The sequence below is a fragment of the Antechinus flavipes genome, chromosome 3, assembly GCF_016432865.1.
Source record: "Antechinus flavipes isolate AdamAnt ecotype Samford, QLD, Australia chromosome 3, AdamAnt_v2, whole genome shotgun sequence".
Classification (NCBI taxonomy): domain Eukaryota; kingdom Metazoa; phylum Chordata; class Mammalia; order Dasyuromorphia; family Dasyuridae; genus Antechinus; species Antechinus flavipes.
Window position 1 is genome coordinate 95,734,543 of NC_067400.1, and position 20,702 is coordinate 95,755,244.

At 33.7% G+C, this 20,702-nt stretch overlaps 1 protein-coding gene and 1 long non-coding RNA gene across 2 annotated transcripts; both read right to left on the reverse strand.

The window, feature by feature from the left end:
• Positions 1-2,313: 2,313 nt before the first annotated feature.
• LOC127557804 (uncharacterized) lies at positions 2,314-8,330 on the reverse strand. The gene is made up of 3 exons (XR_007952631.1): positions 8,208-8,330; positions 7,396-7,515; positions 2,314-2,491 (listed from the first exon to the last, which is right to left on the reverse strand). It is a non-coding gene; the product is annotated as an uncharacterized LOC127557804 (long non-coding RNA).
• Positions 8,331-14,590: 6,260 nt separating this feature from the next.
• On the reverse strand, positions 14,591-16,463 carry LOC127557805 (casein kinase I-like). The gene has a single exon (XM_051991108.1). It carries the CDS (start codon positions 16,144-16,146, stop codon positions 15,190-15,192), a length of 957 nt encoding a protein of 318 aa, XP_051847068.1. The 5' UTR covers positions 16,147-16,463; the 3' UTR covers positions 14,591-15,189.
• Between the last annotated feature and the right edge of the window lie 4,239 nt (positions 16,464-20,702).

Genomic DNA, 20,702 nt, shown 5'->3' on the forward strand with positions numbered 1-20,702 from the left:
ATAGGAAAAACAACTAAAACCTTTGGGCTAAATACTATTGTACCACCAGAATATATATCCTTTTTTATTAGCAGCATTCATATACTATAAGATATTACAGTTGTTTCATTTAATGTTTACTATAATTTCTAATTTCAAGAAGACTATTTTGTAACACTGAGTCTTGAAGTAAAATATTGAAGTCCCTTTAATTGACTGACTTCCTACAAGTTTCTTCAAGGATTTCCATAACAAGCCAACTGTAGAAAAATTTCCACAATCAGTAATAGGCTGGTACTAAGATAATAAACATTGCATGGCCTAAGAGAAAATATCAGATTTAATTTTTCAAGTTAGGCATGATCATTATAAGATTCCAGGAAGCCCAGGCATTGAGATCAGCTTTTTATTCATTAAAAAACACTTCATATTAAAGTGCTATATTCTAGTTATTAAAAAAGATAAAGATATTTTTAAGTTAACTCATAGCTTAAGGCAGGCAGAAGGATTACTTTACTGCCTATCTCCTTACAAAAGAATTAAACATATTTTAAATCCACATTGCTATAGATTCAGAGTTGAGCTAATAGTTGAATATTCTTTAAAGATTTGTGTTTTGTTCTTTAATTTTATGTTTACATATATTCTGATGTAGATCAGAAATATGTTTTTAGTCTTTGTGTATTACTCAGACACATAATACCTAAATTAACAAGGTTGTTCTCTGGAATGTGTTTATGAAGAGAATATGGTGTGAATAGGTATAACTGTCCGCATGACTAGTAGCTAGTAGTTTGAATTATTGTACATGGAGCTAGGAAAACCTGTGTTCAAATTCTATTTTTGATATTAACTATCCAATCATTGAAAAGCCATTTAAATTCTCTGGCATTCAGTTTCCACAGATGTTAAATGGGAATAATAATCCCTAGAAAGTATACCTTTCAAGTTTATTGTGAGACTAAAATGAAATAATACACCTAAGACATTTTTACAATTTTTAAATGCTTCAAAAACTATCAATCATCTTCATTGGCATAGTGTTCAGAGAATAATCTGATTGTACCAGCTGTTCTTGTCAATGTCCCCACCCTATATTGTAACTGTTTCTGACAGTTATGGTCAGGGAGTTTTCATTATCTTCTCTGATTGGCCAGAAGTATCCCCATTTCTTCAAACTGCAGTCTATGATCTCCTCGGGCTAAGCATTTGTATCACTGCTTCTGAGCAGTATGAAGTCTGTAACTACTTGTCACAACATATGGCCTCTTGACAGTTGACAGCTGTCAGTCAGGCCAGCTGCTCAGGCATGGTACGGTGGCATATGAGACATGAACAAAGATCAAGCCAAGCTTAAACTAAAAGATCAGTACAGCTAGTTGGATTAGTCACTAATGAATCACTTTTTCCAGAAACCTCCCTTACTATGACAAACTTGTTTCAAAGGCATTATTTTGCTTAAAATTCATACTGAGCAAATCTGGTGCTACCATCCCCTAACTCTTTGTGCTGGTCTATTTCTTCCTTTAATAATTGTTTGTTCCTTTGAATACAAGGGACATACTAGGCTGAGAGGAAAAATATCTATGATCTCTAAAACACTCCAATCAACCATATATAATATGAAAATGCTGAAAGCACTGGGAATAAAGCAATCACAGCATCTTGAGGAATACTTTGTTTATGATGGATATAAAATATTAGTTATAAAAGTCAATTTTTGAAATTATTAGAACAAAAGCTGACATAATGGCTCATAGTTGGCAGTATCTAAATCTAGCCTTTGGTCAAACGCCAAACATGATTATTTTGTCATTAACTCAGAGAATTTCCCCTTAAAGCACAAAGCCACTATTTTGGATGCTCTAACATCAGTTGTTCCAAGACTTGTAGTCAAATTGATAGAAAATAACAGGGAAAGTACAATATGTTTTCTGGATTATAAAATGGGTATATTGTTGTAGCTTCAATTAAAGACAGAATGTTATTCCTTAAAATTTGCTTTTCTCCCCTCCCCAAAGATGCTTTTTTTTTTTTATAATTTTATTTTAATAGATTAAATATGGTCAAAAGTTCTTCATACTGACTTATACTTCTTCCCTTTAAATGTCATTTTTGCACTTTTGTCTACTTACCATGATGGGTTCTTAATTAATAATGAATTTATTTATTTGGGAACAAATAGAACTTCAGTATCTGATGATTTTCACCAGCTCTCAGCTTTATCTGAATCCCTTCATTACAGAACAGTTCCCATGGTAACTATTACATCATTTAACATAAATTCTACCTGAGAAAAACAGAACAACTTAATAAAGAAACACACATTCACCATTGTATAATTTGAATTGATTTAGTTATTGTATAATTTGAAGAACAATTGCTCAGTAGACAATAAAAGAAAAGATTCATTCTGGGAAGCCATTTACTTGTGGTTAACAGTATATTTTTCAGCAATTCTGATCTCCAAACCTCTCAATCTATCAACATTCTTGAACTTGCCTAATGATTGCTAAGAAAGAGAAAACTTCCAGTTAATTCTTTTGCCTCTATTATTTAACCACTTCCCCCCTCACCACCACATTTTTTCTTATTTGTCCTATTAAGGTCATTTTAGTCTGTACAATCAGTTTATAACATAAAAATACAAATTATGCTGTTTCACTATAATAAGAAATTTTAGTTATAACATTTAATTGGGATAGGAGAAAACTTCCTTATGTTTTGTTGTACAAAAAAAAAAATAGATTTTTTTGGCCTTCTGCGTCAATAAGTATGTGCTTCTGTTATTTAGCTTAGATCCTTATTGAGAAGCTTCATGCCTTTCTCCAATGATATCAAAATCTTTTTCTTATCTACCTCAACTATATCTAGCAGAGTGACATGGTTCAATAAAGTCTTGTTGACTTATTGGTAAATTGGAAGCATATTTTTCACCCCAGAGGAAAAGGTTGTCAATTTCATAATGACTACTTTAATATTCAAAGAATCTATCCCCACTATCATTGTGGATACTTCTTTTGATTTGTTAGAAATAATCAAGCGCCCTTCAATTCTTCTTAGTATAGAGAGAAATATAGTATTCATGCTAAAGAGAGAAAAAAAAATTGCACTCCATCATTTGATCAGACATAGGAAAGTGTTGCTAGTTGTAAATGTTAAAATATTAGAAACAAAAAGAGTATCTAAGCAAAGACAACTAGGGTGTTGAAGAATATCAAGATTATGAGGTGCTGAAGGTATTCAAGGTATTCAATAGTTTATTCTATGGAAGAGAAGATTCGGCTGGGGCAGGATAGTTGCTTCCAAAACCTGAAAGATGCATGGGTAAGAGGGAAGAAACTTGCTTTGTTTAGTTCCACAAGGTAAAACCAGAAAGAGGCAAATTTAGTCTTAAACAACTTTCGAACAGGTAGTGCTACCTAAAAGAGTTATGTCTGAGTGTGTGTGTGTTTGTGTGTGTGTGTGTGTGAGAGAGAGAGAGAGAGAGAGAGAAAGAGAGAGAGAAGAAACAGAGAAAAACAGGGATGGGGAGAGAGAGAGAGAGAGAGAGAGAGAGAGAGAGATTTTTATGTACTTACTATGTTTTTCACACTATGCTTTGTTTTTAGGAGCTAGGAAAACAGTTCTTGAGCTCAAGGAGCTTACATTCCAATTGTGGAAGACTATATATATATATATATATATATATATATATATATATATATATATATATATATATATATATATATATATAAAGCATTTCCTGAAAGTGGAAGAAAGAACTTGTTTTGGGCTTGCTGAAAAGATAGAAATCCTGGGAATGACTTGGAGACCTGGACACTACATAAGAGGCAAAGTATTACATACTGGGGCTGGGAGACTCAGGGTGTTGGTGAGAGAGAAATGGCATTGAGGATTATGGGTAGAGAGGCAATGCTATGGGCTAGGGAAGGAGGGGAAGATAAACCCTAGCAAGATTAAAAAAAAAAAAAAAAAAAAAAGCTGAGCTATTCAGAGTCAGAAGAATTATTGTTTATAATTGGTTAGACTTAATGCTTTTAGATCATCCTAAATTTATATTTTTCTATGAAAAATTCATCTAATTTTCCAAATCACCTACTTATTAAGAATGACATAGACACATGAGCTTGGATAAAGTATTAGATTCTATGTGTCATCATCCTATTTGTCCTTTTGAGAAATTAATTCATTTTCATTTGCTAGCTTATAAACAGGATGAACATTGATTTTTTTTTTTTTTTTTTCCAATTTTTGGGCAGCTGGATAGCACACAGTGAGAACATACTGGGCTTGAAATCAGGAAGGCCCATCTCCGTGAGTTCAAATCTGCCCTACCTAAGTGATCTTGGGCAAATTCTGTTTGCCTCAATGATCTCATCTTTCAAATCAGTTAGAAAAGGAAATGGTAAATCACTCCAGTATTGTAGCCTAGAAAAACCCAAAATGGGATTATAAAGAATTGGACATTCCTGAAACAATCCAAAAACAAATTAAATTTTTAATGACATAATTTTTAAAATATATTTTCACTTTAAAATGGGGGTAATAGGAGGTAATTATAATCAGATTTTTACCTCAAAAATATATTAATTAAATTAACTAAGATTATATTTTGACAATTTCATGTGGTAGGACAAGTACAGATTCATAAACAGAACTTTTTACACCATACTTGCAATGATATTAATTCCAGTTCACTCAAATCACAGGTAGAAGAATGAAGTGATAAAACCATTAATAATTATTATTATAATAAATAATAATCATGTAATTATTATTACTCATAATAATTATTGGAAGTAAAAACTATTTATTCTGCCTTTTGATAACCACTTCCCTTCTAAAATGTCTAATATTTAATGTACTCTTATTTTCACTAGTCCCTTTCAAGGGGTTAATTGTTAAGTGTGAGGAAGTCTATATGCTAAAATCATATAGGATATGAGAGTCACCAGTTAGTTTGATTAAATCTGAGAGAAGGATTTCATTTGTAAAATCAAAAATTGATCATATGTACTTCTACATATATATGTACATACATAAATCATATATAGATGCACATGTAATATTTATGCATGTACATGTACAAATATATAATTTGCTTATATATGTGTGTGTGTATGTATGTATACACATATCTACACACTCATTTATTTTAGCACTTCTAAATAGAAAAGAACTTAAAGACAAATTGGGTCTAAGCAAACTTGATTGGGATTTCTGTGCCAGCAATTACTCCTTTGAATAATTTAGATAATTTGGAAAGAATTATATGAACCCACTCAGAATGAAGAATGATTTACACATGACTATAATAACTAAATAGGAAAATAACAGAGAAAGACTAAGAACTCTGATTAATACATCAACCAATCATGGCATTGGTCTTCCCTTCTCTCTGTGAAAGAGAAGACTAAAATGTAAGATAGACAATATACCAATTAGATTTGTTGAACTTTTCTGTTTGAGGAAGAATAATAATTATTGAAAAAGTCATATAGGTGATCTTCAGTCTGTCCCAAAAAGACATGTACTTTTCTATCTAATAATGACCTCCAGGATGTAACCATCTATATTTTCTTCTACTGAGGATGAGGGTGACATAATGTATAGGATCATAAAGGATTTATCAAACCAATGTAGCCACATATTTTGAAGCTTCTTGTTCAGTAAGTTTGATTGATATAGACAAAGAATCTGTCTTACTGTAATTTATTTGATTACCAGCATTGACTTTTAAGATCCCCAAAGTAACTTTATTTTTGTGTATTAGATGCATTTTCATTTTAAGGTATAATAGGTTTACATGTATCTTGAAAGAGAGAGAGGAGGAAGAGAGGATGAGGGAGAAAGAGAGAGAGACAGAGAGAGACAGAGAGAGGGAGACAGAGAGGGAGACAAGAGATTTACTGGAAGTAGAGAAGAATAGCCTATTAATAGTTTAATAACACATTAGCACTCTTAAGATCTAAGGATTAAAAAAAAAAAAATAGTTCCATAGCAAAATGCTTGGACAAATACAGTTACCCCCACCAAGAAAAAGGCAGTCTTCTCTTATAGCTCAATTCCTGCATTTAATAAAATTAGTTGTGCTTATTTGATTGCTCTTATGACATTTAATATAAAATTGGGAAGGTACTCTTTGGAAATAAATTAACACTATTGCATTCTATATCAGTCAACACAAAATATATAGAGGTGTTCATTTTTGATAGTACATTAGAAAAGATATTTATCTAATGAAATATGTCAGAAAGAGGATAGATATAGCAGTGATCAGACTTGAAATCATGCCATAACAGGGTCATTGGATAGAATCAAGAATGGTATGCCTGGAGAAGAGAAGGCTAGAATAGACTGCTTCAAATATTTGAGGTTTGTTTTATAGAAAGAAATGAGACTTATTTATCATGTTTCAAGAAAAGATAAGTGGGAAGCAGATTATGGGTGTGTGTATGTGGGGGAGAATATAATTTATTGAGGGAGGGAATAGGCTATAAAAAGAAATATAAGAAAGAACTTGCTAATTAAAACTCTATGAAGATGGAATGGGCTGCCTCATGAGCTAATTTTCCATTATTGGTGGTATTTAAATATTCAGACCACTTGTCAAGATTGCTATTAAAGGAATCTACATAAGTGGGTTGGGCTAGATGACCTCTAAAATTCCTTCCAACTCTAAGATTATGTAATTGTTATGAAATCTCAGACAGCAGCTTTTTGTAGATTTATCACAGCCTACTCTCCCACCAAATTACATGCTGGAAATAAATGCATTAAGAACAATTTAGACATTAAACACGAGTCAAGTTTGACTAGCACATAGCTAAGTCAAATACATAAAATGTGATGTTGTGAGAAAGGGATGGAAAGGTAAAGACTGAATAGGCAATCAACATAGTACATAAATGACCCAATTACATGTAGAGAAATCTCTAACAATGGAGATAGGAGCTTGCTAGCTTTCATGTAGAATTCAGCTTACAAATATACTAAAATGATTAGTTAGACTCAGGAAGATTTAGAGCATATACCTATTTTATTTAAATTTTGTCAGTAAAATAATTGTTTTTCATTAAGGATGTCAGTGGGATTTCAGTAAGTTAAGGTAAATGTAAACTGGTACTATTGAGGGGAAAACAACAGCAAAATGTTTCTTGCTTCTCCCCAGCAGATATATGATTCTATCTTTGAACATGAAATTTGTGGAAGGAAGGGGTCAATACACTTTTATTTATTGGTGCTGTGTATTATGGTAATAGATAACAAGAGCCTAAAAAGCAGGATAATTCACTCATGTTGACCCTTTATTCTGGTCCTCCAAAAAAGGAGTTAGTATTCACAGAAGTAAAGAAAATCTTTCCTGAAAAGTGGGAGAGTAGATGTAGTAAGAAAAGAAACAAAGTAACTTACTCCTTTTAAATATGGAAAACAGTCAGAGCCTTTGTTTTTTTCATGAGAAGAAATCCAGGTTCAGAGGAACTTCAACTTGATATTCTTTACTTAATGGAATGATATGCCATGATTATATCACTAGTAGAAAGCATAAAGATGGGAGGGAAAAAAAACACAGAAAACATAATACAACCAAACATATTAAATAGAATCTAAATTGAATAAAATGATGTCCCATTAATCCCTGAGTAAAAATTAAAAAGTTTTAATTCAAAGCACCATATAAGCCATGCAAAGCATATACACAAAAAGATATATATAGTAATTTACCTGAAGGAAAAGATAGATCAATATGTTAGCAATTATCCCTCCTTTAGGAATAATAACAAAGGAGAATGCCACTGAAATTAAATGTGGTTTTCCCTTAGACCAGAGAATTCCTGGTCCTCAGGTAAATCCTAGTATTCATACCAAGGGTAATTACTTTTTTAGCAGGCAGATTACATATGTAATGCAGACTCATCCATACTGACTTTAAGCAAATTGGAGACATGAAAAAAAGATTATAACATCATTTATATGAAATCCCTTTCTCCTGGGACATGAGAGTATAATATTTGGCAGATTATGCTTTTCTTCTGAAAGTGTTCTTCCTTGATAGTAGGAATAAAAGGAGTTTCAGAGATATACTAGACAACAAGGACCTAATATTTTTTTGTCTAGTACCATTCCTTAATTTTCTTTCATCTGAGAATTAAGGTTAAGAAGTTTCCTTCATTCTGCTTAGTTTATCTAAGAATATGACTTAGAGATTAAGAATACAAACTCACCTGAGAGATTACTTGAAGAAGAAATTCCCAACAGTTCTTCCAGCAGAGCTCCTGGGGATAGGAGGTCATGTAAGATTCCTGGATTCCTACTAATTCAATGTTGGCAGAGTTGTCAGTTGGTTTAACTGTCTTTGAATAGAGTTTAGAATTATGCAAGAGAAGATAATACTAAATTATTTCTACCTTTTTTGACCCAGAGGATACAAAAACATTCAGAGTAGTATAAATTGTGATAAAAAGTTGGAAACCAAATAAATCTAATGATGAAACAATGACTGAAAAAATATAAATGCAAGGGGAAATTATGGCAATGTAAGAAAAGAAAATAAGATGATTTAAATATGGAAAGATCCACATGAAGTGATAGAGTGAAGAAATTAAAGGCAAAATAATGTATGTATGTATATATGAAGTGATTAGAACAATGCAAATAAAGTCTATGCTAAGAGACAATAATGCTCAACCAATTATAATGTATAATGACAGTACTAAATTATAAAAAAAAATAAAATACACATACTTTCTACTAACAGTAAACTATAAAAACCGAAAGTGACACGTACAAACAACCACAGACAACTATACTCATTATCATTCAGATTTGTTTGACTGTTAGGGAGAAATATATAATAAAGTTTATGTGAATTTCAGTTGAGAAGTTTCTGTTCTGACAAAAATATTTATCAATATACAATTTTAAAACAAAAATAATTGTTATGACTATAAAAGCAATTCTCACACTGAAATACCTCCCTAAGAAATCTGGGAATTGGAGTCAAAGAGATTATCACCCCTAAATAATCCTTTAACATTAGTAGTTATAACCCCAAGCTAACTACTTTTTAGTCCAATCATGACAGTTAATTTCCAAGGGCAAAAATACTCTAGCTATATTGACGATAATTCTTCCCTGGATGTTGTGCTAACATACTTGGTAGGACTCAGTACATACATATTTCTATGGTCTCTGATTTAAATATCACAAGACATCTTCCTTTTGGACATTGGAAGTAGTTGGGCTAACAAAATACTTCATTAATTGATCATCTTTATTCTTGGCTTATACATGTGATTACCCAAATAAGCAAAGTTCAAAGGTCTAAAATCTCATGATTTTTGTAAACTAGCATAGTACAAAAATGAACATCACTATTTACCAAATGTTCATTATTTCTTCACTTTTTTTTCTGTCTTTGACCATTCTCTAGATTTGTAAACATTACATAGCATCTTATTCATAACTGTCACAATGATGTTGCCAAACTCTTTATGTTATTTCCTTTCCACCCAAATAATTAAGCATATGACTGATTTCCCAAGAGATCACTCTAAAACAGGATTTCCTAACTTTGTGTGTGTGTGTGTTTGTGTATGATGGACCCCTTTGGTAGTCTAATGATGTTTATAGAACTCTTCTTACGATAATGATTTTAAAAGTCTAAAATGCATGACTTGATAAAGAAAATCAATTTTATTAAAATAAAGCTATCGACTTTTAAAATCATGGACCTCATGTTATTTCCCTCCAATTAGATCAGTGTTCCTAATCAAGGATTTCTAACTTACTGTGTAGAACTATGAAAGATACCCCATAGGCAACATTATGCTAAGTCCTGATATTTTAAATATAGGTTGAGCATGAATAGGATTGTCAAATTTGGTTTCTCTGAATTTTATTTTATATTATTATTGGCCAGGATTTTTTCCAACATTAGCAAAATTAGTAAAATATTGCATGCTCTAAGCCTTAATAACTATTTTGAATGATAGTTTAAAAATGTCATTGATTATCATTAATGATTCACTTTTATTGGACTTGTAAAACAATAACAAGGATGAACTAATAGAATTATATGTTCCTCATTTCTGGTCCTCAACCATCTTCATAATGAATCTGGGACAAAGGATCAGAGTACTAAGTAGTTAATCTGATTTGCTTCTTAAAATGAATGGAAGACATTAAATTGACCATTTGCTATCAGTTATTTAAGTAATCTTTATGAATAAAGTAATCATTTGATGTTCCCATCCAGTCTTTAGCAATCAACTTGTAATCATTTGACCCAAGAAATCAAAGGAACCCCATAAACATCAATATAGTCCTTTTAGTCACTGTAAATAAATTAAAAAAAGATTGACTTGAAGAGTGGCAAAAACTGTTAAGTCAATGAAATCAAGACAATGGGATAAAAATCGTAAAAGGAGAATTAAAGGATGTATATCTCTAGTATATGAACAGTATTATTATGTATAAGAAAAACTTTTTAAAATGTCTAACCAAATAGCCCATAATAATGACATTGTATTAATACTATGACAGGTCTATTATTATTTAATACACATATCTAAAATATAATTTTTTATCATGCAGCATAAAGCAAACATTAGCTACTACTGGATAGACCTAAATAACTTGGGAAAAAGTAAAATCTCTCAATTTTTACATTTTCACAGTTAATACAGGATTGTGGGGGAAGAGAATCTCATATTCATAGGAAAAAGACTCCTGTGCTGTAAACAAATTCAACTCAATTCATTAAACTTCTACAAATAGTAAGTCTTCGATATGTATAAAGCATCATGTTAGATGCTGTAGATAGGAAGATGAATAACAACATAGCCCCAAACTTCAAATAGTTTTAGTTTAATGTAGGAAAGAAAAAACATATGGATAACAAAATATAATGAAAAAAAAAAGTGGGCTTGGAAGGATTTGGGGAAGATAGCAGAGTTGGTTGGTAAGTTTCAAGTTCTCCTTATTTCTTCCACATAATGAACAAATTTGCAGCTCAGGGCAAGCATAAAATGGTAAAAAATCAAGATTTGGGACAGAACTGGTAAAACCCAAGAAAATCTGAAGAAAGACTTAAGGCCTGAGATTAACCCATGAAAGCAGCAAACATCACCAGGCTATCTCCCCAGAAACACCAGGTGAGGACCCCTGGGGTAAGCTGGGTATGGCTGGAGCCTCCGCAGGAACCAGAGACTTTCATATGGCAGACTGTGCATTCAGAACCTGAGATTGGGAAGACTGAAGGAACCTGGCTGATTAGGAATGTCAGGCCCAGTTATGCTGCACAGACACTGCTCTGGCGAGAAGGAACCAGCATGCCCATGAGGGCAGAAGCAGTGGGGCAGAGATGCTGCTGGCTGCAAGCAACTCCTGTGGGCAAGAGGAGGGAGCTCTTGGTTTGGGGTTCCAGGTCAGAGGAGAGAACTGAAGTGAAGCCAGAGGAACCACCCCCTTTCCCCAATATTAGAGATACTTATACTAATAATTCTTATGTTAAAAAAAAAAAAAAAAAGAACTGGAATAGGGAAGACTGCGATTCATCTTCAGAGGAGAAAACTAAAGTAAAAAAAAAATGCTTCTTCTACCCTAAGGAGTGATGTTGAAAGGCTCCCTACCCAGGCTTTATATAAGAACTCAAAAAAAGAATTTAAAAATCAAATGAGAGTGAGAGAAACCGAGATAAAACTTAAAAAAAAAATTATATATAAAAAAAATTAACCAACTAGAAAAAGATAGTCTTAAAGATTAAAAAAAAAAAAAAAACCTTTAAAAATTAGAATTGAGCAAGGGATTCCAATGAAGCTATAAGAAACCAAGAGATAACAAAATAGAATATAAAGGATGAAAAAAATAGAACAGAACTTAAACATAAGAAAAACAACAGATCTGGGGAACAGATAAAGAAGATAAAAATATAAGAATAATTGGACTACCTGAAAACTGTGACCAAAAAAGGAACCTTGACACAATAATGTAAAAAAAATAATAATACAAGAAAATTATCCTGGAGTGATAGAACATGAGGGGAAAATAGGAAAAAAAAAATCAACCTATCAAAACTTCAATGAGATCATTTGTGGAAAACATAAAAATATCACTGTTAAATTTCAAAATCCCCAGGACAAAGAAAAAATTTTGCAAGGAACAAAAAAAAAAAAAAAAAAAAAATACAATTCAAGTACTGTGAAGTTATTTTTAGAATTACTCAGGATTTAGCAGAATCCATGATAAAATACTGCAGGTCCTGGAATCATATATACTGACAATCAAAAGAACTAAGCCTGTGATCAAAAATACCATATCAAGCAAAATTATCCATAATATTGAATGAAAACAAAAGGACTTTCAATGAATTTGTAGATTCTCAGGACTTTCTTTCAACCAAACCCAAACTCAATAGGGAATTTAATAAGAGCCAATATCAAAGATCATTTTCAAGGAACTTAATGTGGAAAAAATGTTTATATTTTTTTACTTGGAAATGTACACCATATGTTTAAGATTGATTTCGGCAATTAGGTAGCTCAAAAGACAGACTGGGGCAGAATTGATCATGATCTAAAAAGCAAAACTGCCCAGGAAAAGGTAAAAATACTAATTATGTTATACAAATCAGTGCAGAGGCATTAGGGGGAGGGGAAGGGAGAAGGGCTCATAGTTCTGAAAATCTCCTCATACTGGGAATGGGTTAAATGGTTAAATAGACAACACTCTCTCTCTCTATTTCTCTCTCTCTCCCTCTCTCTCTCTCTCTCTCTCTCTCTCTCTCTCTCTCACTCTCTCTCTATATATATGTATATATAACATGAATGGTATAGTACCCTCTAAAATCTACTAAAAAATGAGGAAGGGATGGGGAAAGGAGAAAGCAAAGAATGGGGGAAGAAGAAAAGGGAGGGGATTCATGGTTGGGGTGAGGTTCAGTTATAATAGCAAGGCAAGTTAAAGAACAGAATTAAAACAGAAGAGTTAGCTGGGATAGGAAAGAAGAGATATACATAAACACACAACAAGGATCAGGAGTAGAATTTATTAGGAAAAAAAAAGTGCGACTAGTAATCATTGATCTTAGACAAAGTTAAACTTAAAGATTCAATAAAAGAGAGAAATATACATTATATGTCAGCCATACTAATATTATTTTAGATGCATATACCTAAATGCCTGTGTATATACATATATGTTTGAGTATATATAGATATGTATTCATATTGCACCATGTATATGTGTATATATTATATATATATGAATATGTGCCTGTGTATATACATATATGTTTGAGTATATATAGATATGTATTCATATTGCACCATGTATATATGTATATATTATATATATATGAATATGTGTGGGTCTGTGGGTGAATATAACTATAAATGTGTGTGTAACTATATAATTATATATAAACATATCTGTGATATAATATATAAACTATACCCTGTTTAGGGGAAGTAGGGGGACAAAAAGGGAAAAATGAATAAAATACAAAAGAATAACCTACAAGGAAACAAAGAAAAGATTTATATTCATGAATACTATTTCGTCTACTATTATATATCCTTTCCTGAACTGATAATTTATTATTATATATTTTGATTGTCTCTGATGTTCTGATAGGCCCATGGCAATGTTCTATTTTGTTTTATTTTCCTTTTCTGTTTTTCTTTTATTTTTTTCTAAATAAAAAAGTGGAAAAAATGGGCTTGCTAAGTAAGAGAAAAGGAGAAAGACATCCAGAGTCAGAAGAGATGACTTTAGTGGATACCAGGAAGTCTTCAATGAACTGTACTTTGAATAAATTTAAGGATTTGAACAGATGGAGATATGGAGAGCGGGCATTCAAAGTATTAGAGAATGTACAGTGCTAAGAGAAGCAAAGATACATTTGGTGAACATTTTATACTCCAGTGACTGAAACGGAATACATGATGAGATGCAAAGTGAAAATGAGCTGGAAAACACTGGTTAGAGTCAATTTGTATAAAACTTTAAATGCCAGGTTAAGGACTGTGTATTTTATTCTGAAGGCAGTGAGAATCCATTCAAATGTTTTGAGCAGGGAACTGATATGGTCAGAACTGTGCTTTAGGAAGACTATTATGATCTATATCATTATTATTAATGCAACTGTGTGAAAGACAGATTGCAATGCAGAGAAACAAGGGACAATGGAATTATTTAAAAAGTTATACACATTACAGAGAAAATAGGAGTTAGAATTCTGTCAGTGGAAAAAAAAGTAGAGATATGAAAGGGCTATTGGTATTCTGTGTAGTGAATAGCTAACTATTGTATCATCCAAGGATATTCTTACCCCCAGGATGAAGAACTGACTAAGCTAAAGATAGGATTGAATAGAAGTACTGATTCTATTTCCAAGACCTACGTTACTACTATATGAATTTAGAAAGAACTTACATCCATAGTTTTTAATGTTTACGGTGATTGCATTTATCTAAGCAACTTGCATACAAGCTCAGTTGTAAGACTTTAACCAAATTTCTGTAACAAATATGCTGTTTTTCCTTTTTTATACCAAGAACATTATAGAATTAATGCAGAGTCCTAAAGATAATCTAGTACACTTAAGTTTTAAATCTTCACTTTATATGCTGTTGTTTCTAGCACAGTAAGCAGAGTCTTTCATGTATTTTAAAACTGTAATCTTCGGTTGTTACCATGTCAGTTAGCATGCACAAAGAAGTCATTGAAAAGGTTTAAATTAACAACTTTCAAACCCCAGAGAGAAAAACCCTCAAAGTGCACAATTGTGAATATTTACAATTACCAAAATGTCAAAACTGTTGCTAAAGATTGTTCATGAAATCTTCAAAAATGAGATCTCAAAGCAGTACATTTTCAAACTGAACAGGTAACAAAAAAGGCATATTCACAATTTCTCCATCACTTGTGTCAACCATTTAATTTTTTTCACTTAAAAAAATGAAACAAAAAAAACTGGACACCATGTTTCATTCTTTCAGTTGATATTCACAATTATGGTGGCTACAACTTCCCAGAGCCAGTTTATACTGAAATTAAATTCTTTACATGAAGTAAATGGTTGCTCACAACCACTGGCAAGTGCACCTACAAATTAAACTTCTATGTTTGGGGAGCTTTAAATTCTGCTCCAATGATCTGCTCTATTTCATCTGTTCTCTTCATGCTTAGAAATCCCTAAGGGACCTACTGACCCTGCCCACTAGATGAGGCTGCTGACTGGGCCATGTTCTGTTTTATTGCTGTCCAATCAAATGTATAATCGTATTGATGGTTCAGAGTCTTGAAAAGGGCACGAAATAGTTGTTTCAGGTACAAATAATCTGGTGCTTCTTCAAATCGTAGACCCCTGCAATAGTTGAGATACATGGCAAATTCTGCTGGGAACCCCCTACACAAAGTTTCAACAGAAGTGGACAATTTCTTCTCGCTTATCTTTTCATACTTTTGCTTCTTTGTTGCGGCATTGAGTCCTTGCCAGGGTAAGCTGGTCCTGTTAAAATACATGAGCACATACCCTAGGGACTCCATGTCATCCCCACGGCTCTGCTCAATGCCAAGATGTGCATTGATGCTGGCATACCTGGCAGTGCCAGTGAGATTTTTATCTTCTCTGTAGGGAATATGCTGCTTGGTTTTGGTATCTCGGTACTTTTTGGCCAAACCAAAGTCAATAAGGAATAACTTATTGGAATGACGTCCAGTGCCCATGAGGAAATTATCTGGTTTGATGTCTCTGTGTATGAAGTTCTTTGCGTGCACATATTCGAGTCTACTGATCATCTGGTCGGCCAACATGAGCACGGTTTTCATGGTGAACTTGCGGGAGCAGAAATTGAAGAGGTCTTCGAGGCTGGGGCCCAGGAGGTCCATGACCAGCACGTTGTAGCCTTTATCCCGGCCATACCAGCGGATGTGGGGGATGCCCACTCCACCCTGAAGGGCCTTGTAGAGCTTGCTCTCGTGCAGTAGCCGGGGGGACCGGGCCTTCTGAGACTCCAGCTTCACCGCTACCTCCTCGCCGTTGGAAACGTTGACCGCCAGGTAGATTTTCCCGAAGGAGCCGGCCCCGATCTTCTTCAGCAACTTGTATTTCCCACCGAAAACTAATTCGGAACTCTTGGAGTTTTTCTTAGTGGCCATAGCTATTGTCTGGGGATGGAAGGCGGAGAGGCGTTGAGGCTGGGGCGTTTGGCAGGGATCAGTAGGAACCAGGGTGCTCGGTCCCTAGGGCTGAGGGTGGCCTAGAGGAGGCGGCAGCAGCGTGCGGGCCCAGCCCTGTCCCTTCACAGCCGACGGCCGGCCTTGGGGCGCAGCTCTGCGGCTCCAGGATCAGCAGCCCCAGCCCGAATGCTTGTAGGAGACGTGCTGGGGCTGAAAGAGGCCGGGGAGGTAGATGGATGCTCTCCTTCCGGCTTACTCCCGCCTCCGCTGGCGGCCACCCTCTCGCTAGCTCCAAGGCCACTCCGCCATGGCAGCCATCTTGTTTGTTCTTGTGGCTGAATTAGATCCATTTCTAAGAACACGCCCCACCCCACCCCCACCCAGGACCCACCGCCCGCTTCTGCCTGGCCTTGGCCTGTGGTTAAATGCTAAACAGCACTGGAGGAGGAGTCAGGGTACGGTGGGTGACCCGGAACATAAGAAGGCTGACCCATAAAAGTGTGCGCCAGGGACCGCGTGTTCTTGTTTTGTTGTTGATGTTTTGTTTTGTGTTCTCAGTCTCTCCAAGTTCTCCTGAAAACAGTTAGGGAGAACTTGCTAACGGAGCCAGAGGTGGTCCTGGGCACCTATCCCACCCACTGCTTGTGGCTGCAGGTAAGGACACTGAGAGCCTATAAAGAGACAAAAGTATTATTTTAAAATATTTATTGCTGTCAATAAAAAACAATATTTAGGAGCTTGTTGGCTAACTAAACAAAAATTGCACTGACTTGTGATTAAAACTGATTGTGTTTGAAGATATAAATATTTAAAGGAGTTGACAGGGTAATAGAACCAAAAAAAAACCAAAAATGCAGAAAACTGCTGCTTTCTGGTTGTTGTACTAAAGAAAGTCACTGGGAATGGAAGGGTGTAGCAAGAGGTATTATGAAAGTGACTCTTGCTCTTTAAATATTAATATCAGCATTTGTTTATATAAAATATGTATATATATATATACATAAACACATGTAAATATATATGTGTATACGTGTACATATGTATTTATATGCATGCATGCAAATACACATGCATAATGTATATACGTATGATAGGGTGGCTAAGAAGCCCATTTATCCAAGTCATTGTTAAAGGTTTTTAGCCTTTTAGTTCAATTCTTTAACTCCATTTGGGGTTTTGTTGGCAAAGATACTGGAGTGACTTGCAGTTTCCTTATCGAAACCACGTCAATAGTAAAATAGAAATTAAAGTGAGTATGCATAAGAGAATGTACACAGGACAGTATAGAGTGAAGGAATTCTAGTGTGACTGAGGTAAATTAGCCCATTTAATTAGAAGGGATTTAAGAGTTCAGTTTAGCTCGATCTCTACCTGAAACTCAGACTTCTCCCACAATGTATCAGTGTTAAAGATTTCTGAGAGTAAAATCTGATTTTGTGTGTTTTCTGTAAATTGGGTGTTTTGCCAAGAAAATGGAGGTTTTCTTTTTTGATTTTGTTTTTTATAGGTAGGTAGGTAGATAAAGATACATACATCCTAGTAAGCTAGAGAGCAAGTTTCAAGATAATTCCTGGAGAGACTATGCAGCTGGGGAAATTTATCAATTTGATGAATATTAGGTAAAACTCAAAAGGCTAAACATATATTACAGAGTAGAATGTGATTCAGAGTTAAAAAGATGTAGGGGAAATGTGAAACTATATGGCTAGAAAGCACAGCATTGAAACAAGAAAGACCTGGGTTCAAGCTTGTGAGGACTAGGGCAAGTTAAAATCTTAGTGCTTTAAGCAACTCTAAATTAAAAAAAATAATAATAATAATAATTTTTTTTTCTAAAAATGGTTTTTGTCTTTTTTGGTTTAAGTTTCATAGAGGGTTCTGAGTAGTAGTAAAAATAAAATGTTTTGTCCTTAGCTCTTCTGTAAATTGTATCCGCGCCCGCGCCCCCCCCCCCCCAAGGCTGGATATATTTTTATGCTATTCTCATTGTCATAGTTTGATGAATACGCTTCTTTTCTTCTATGAGAACCATATATAGAAGAAGGAAGCAAAGGTTCTGAGTGCTATAAAGTTAAAATTTATGCTTTTGAGTTCTAGGGAAGGAAAAGTGGGGGAGGGAAGTAGGGAGAGAGAAATAGAAAGGGAATGGGATTGGGGAGACAAAAAGCAAAGAAGGTTTGGGAGACAGAAGGAAACTTGGGAGTGAAAGAGGGGAAATTAGGGAAGGAAAGAAAGAAAAGAGGAAAAGAGAAAAGGAGAGAGAAGGACTGAGAAGATAGAGAGTTCTGGTTCTGAACAGAGGAAGAACTGCTCAGAAATCAGTGAGTGACCTAAGGGTACTTTGGGTGGATCTCTAGTGAAAAAAAAAAAATCTAGATGATTTTTTAAGATAGTCACAATTTAGAAAGATTTAAAAAATTTAAAGATGATCTTATAAGATAATTAGTGACAATTGAGAAAGATTCCAGGTTTTACCTTAGATTTTAGGTTATTTAAAAGTACAATTTGGTGAGTTTAGGCAAGATAGTATTGTAACAGACTAAGAAAAGCTCAGGTCCCCAAACTTCTCCCCTCCCCCTTCTGAAGTATGAACAGTTTTAAAAAAAAAAAAAAAAGGAAAAATACATCCATGCACACAAATATGAAGGAGGAAAAAAAAGAAAAAAAAAGTCAGAGAGAATCTTAGACAAGGAGGACAAGAGCCTGAAGTAAGGGCATGAAAAAATACACAATGCACAATGTAAAGACAAATACTCCACACTGGAAGAAATTGGAATAACAAAATAAACTTTATTTATGGCCTAGAAAGCTATATCAAATTGATATTGGACACTCAGTTTGGGTATTGGTATATTTATGGTGTCAATAAAAGATCTCATAGTGCTGGAGAAATAGGTGACATCTGTAATTAGAGATCTTGCACAACTAGAAATGAATAAAGAAGAAAAAAGGCATAAAATGAAAAAGTTTTAGAAAATTTGAAGAAAATTGTGAAATCACTGGAAATAAGAGTTCTACAGAATCTACAGAAACAACAGCAAATAGAGCAAAACAAAATGAAAGAACAATTCATCTGGGATGAGGTTTTAAAACTTTCCAGGGAAGAATGACAGAACTAAAAGGCAAAGTTATAAGAGATAATCTAATTCAAATCATAATTTTTATGGAATTGATGAAATGAATTTCCTGGAGCTACTAAGATCAACAGCCACAGATTTACATAATTCATTTGATAACCTCAAAGGGAAAATTCAATTCTTATTCACCACATATTTTATCCTTAAATTCTAGAACATCATTAAAATAGATTTTAAAAAATGTTAAGAGTAAGTCTATTTCTTTTTAAGGTGTCCCTAATTTGAACTGAATAAGAATATTCACAAATAATTATAAAATAGAAAAAAAGGATTATTCTGATTCCAGAAAGTCATGGAAATATTTCACCATATAATCATACCCAGATAAGCTATTTTTTTCATCTTAAAATATATTTTTGATTCTCCACATTTCTAAGGGCTTTGCCAAAAAAATTGATTTTTTTTTAATTGGCAGGTAGATAGGTAGGTAAATAGATATAGATAGATACATGCACTAATGGGCTAAAGAACAGATTTCTAAATAATTCCTGGAGAGATTATGCTAGAGCTGGGGATATTTGTTCTGAATGTGATGAATATTAGGGTAAAGCTCACATTACTGAACCTATATTAGAGAATTTAATGTGATGTAGGGTTTAAAAAACTGAAACTATCTCAAGGACAGGGAGAAATAGTAGAGGCAGTTATCAAGAGTAAAAAGACAATCTATTAGGATTGTTATATCTGAAGAGATCTCAAATAGGAATAATTATTTTATATCTTGCATACATTCTTAGAGTTTTCTATATTTGCAGTATAATGACTTTATAATGCCCTTCATTAGGATCCTGTGAAAAGAATAGCATTTGTATATGATGAGTAAGGATGGAGAACACACCATCAATGGATTCGAAAGTACCCTCAATTGAGTACACTCACTTTTGAGAATTCCTTGGATAGTAAAGGTCAAATAAGTCGATACTTAAAAGACATTAATTCAGTCTGTTCCCTGGGAGGTCAAATACTGAAGCTGAAGCTTAAATACTTTGACAACATAATGAGAAAATTGCATTCATTGGGAAAAATCCTAATATGGGGAAAAGATTGAAGTCAGAAGAAAAATGAGATGGCAGAGAGGATTAGATGCATAGACAACATAATGGAAACAATACATAAATATTGGAAAGACAGAGACTAGATTATGGAAGGGCGTATTGTACTATCATGCATGGGATTGAGAAGAGTCAGATGTGACTGAACAACAGAATAAACTGGGTAGAAGAATTTAAAGTTTGATATCTAGTATAAAGGCTTCAAATTCATTCTTCTGTAAAAATAATGCAAAGAAATAAAAGGATGCAAGGGCAAGAAGATTTTTGATTGGGAGGTTCACATATTAAACAAACAAGGTGGGCAAAGGAGGAAAAGAGAATGAGTAATTTTAAATCCAATAGAGCT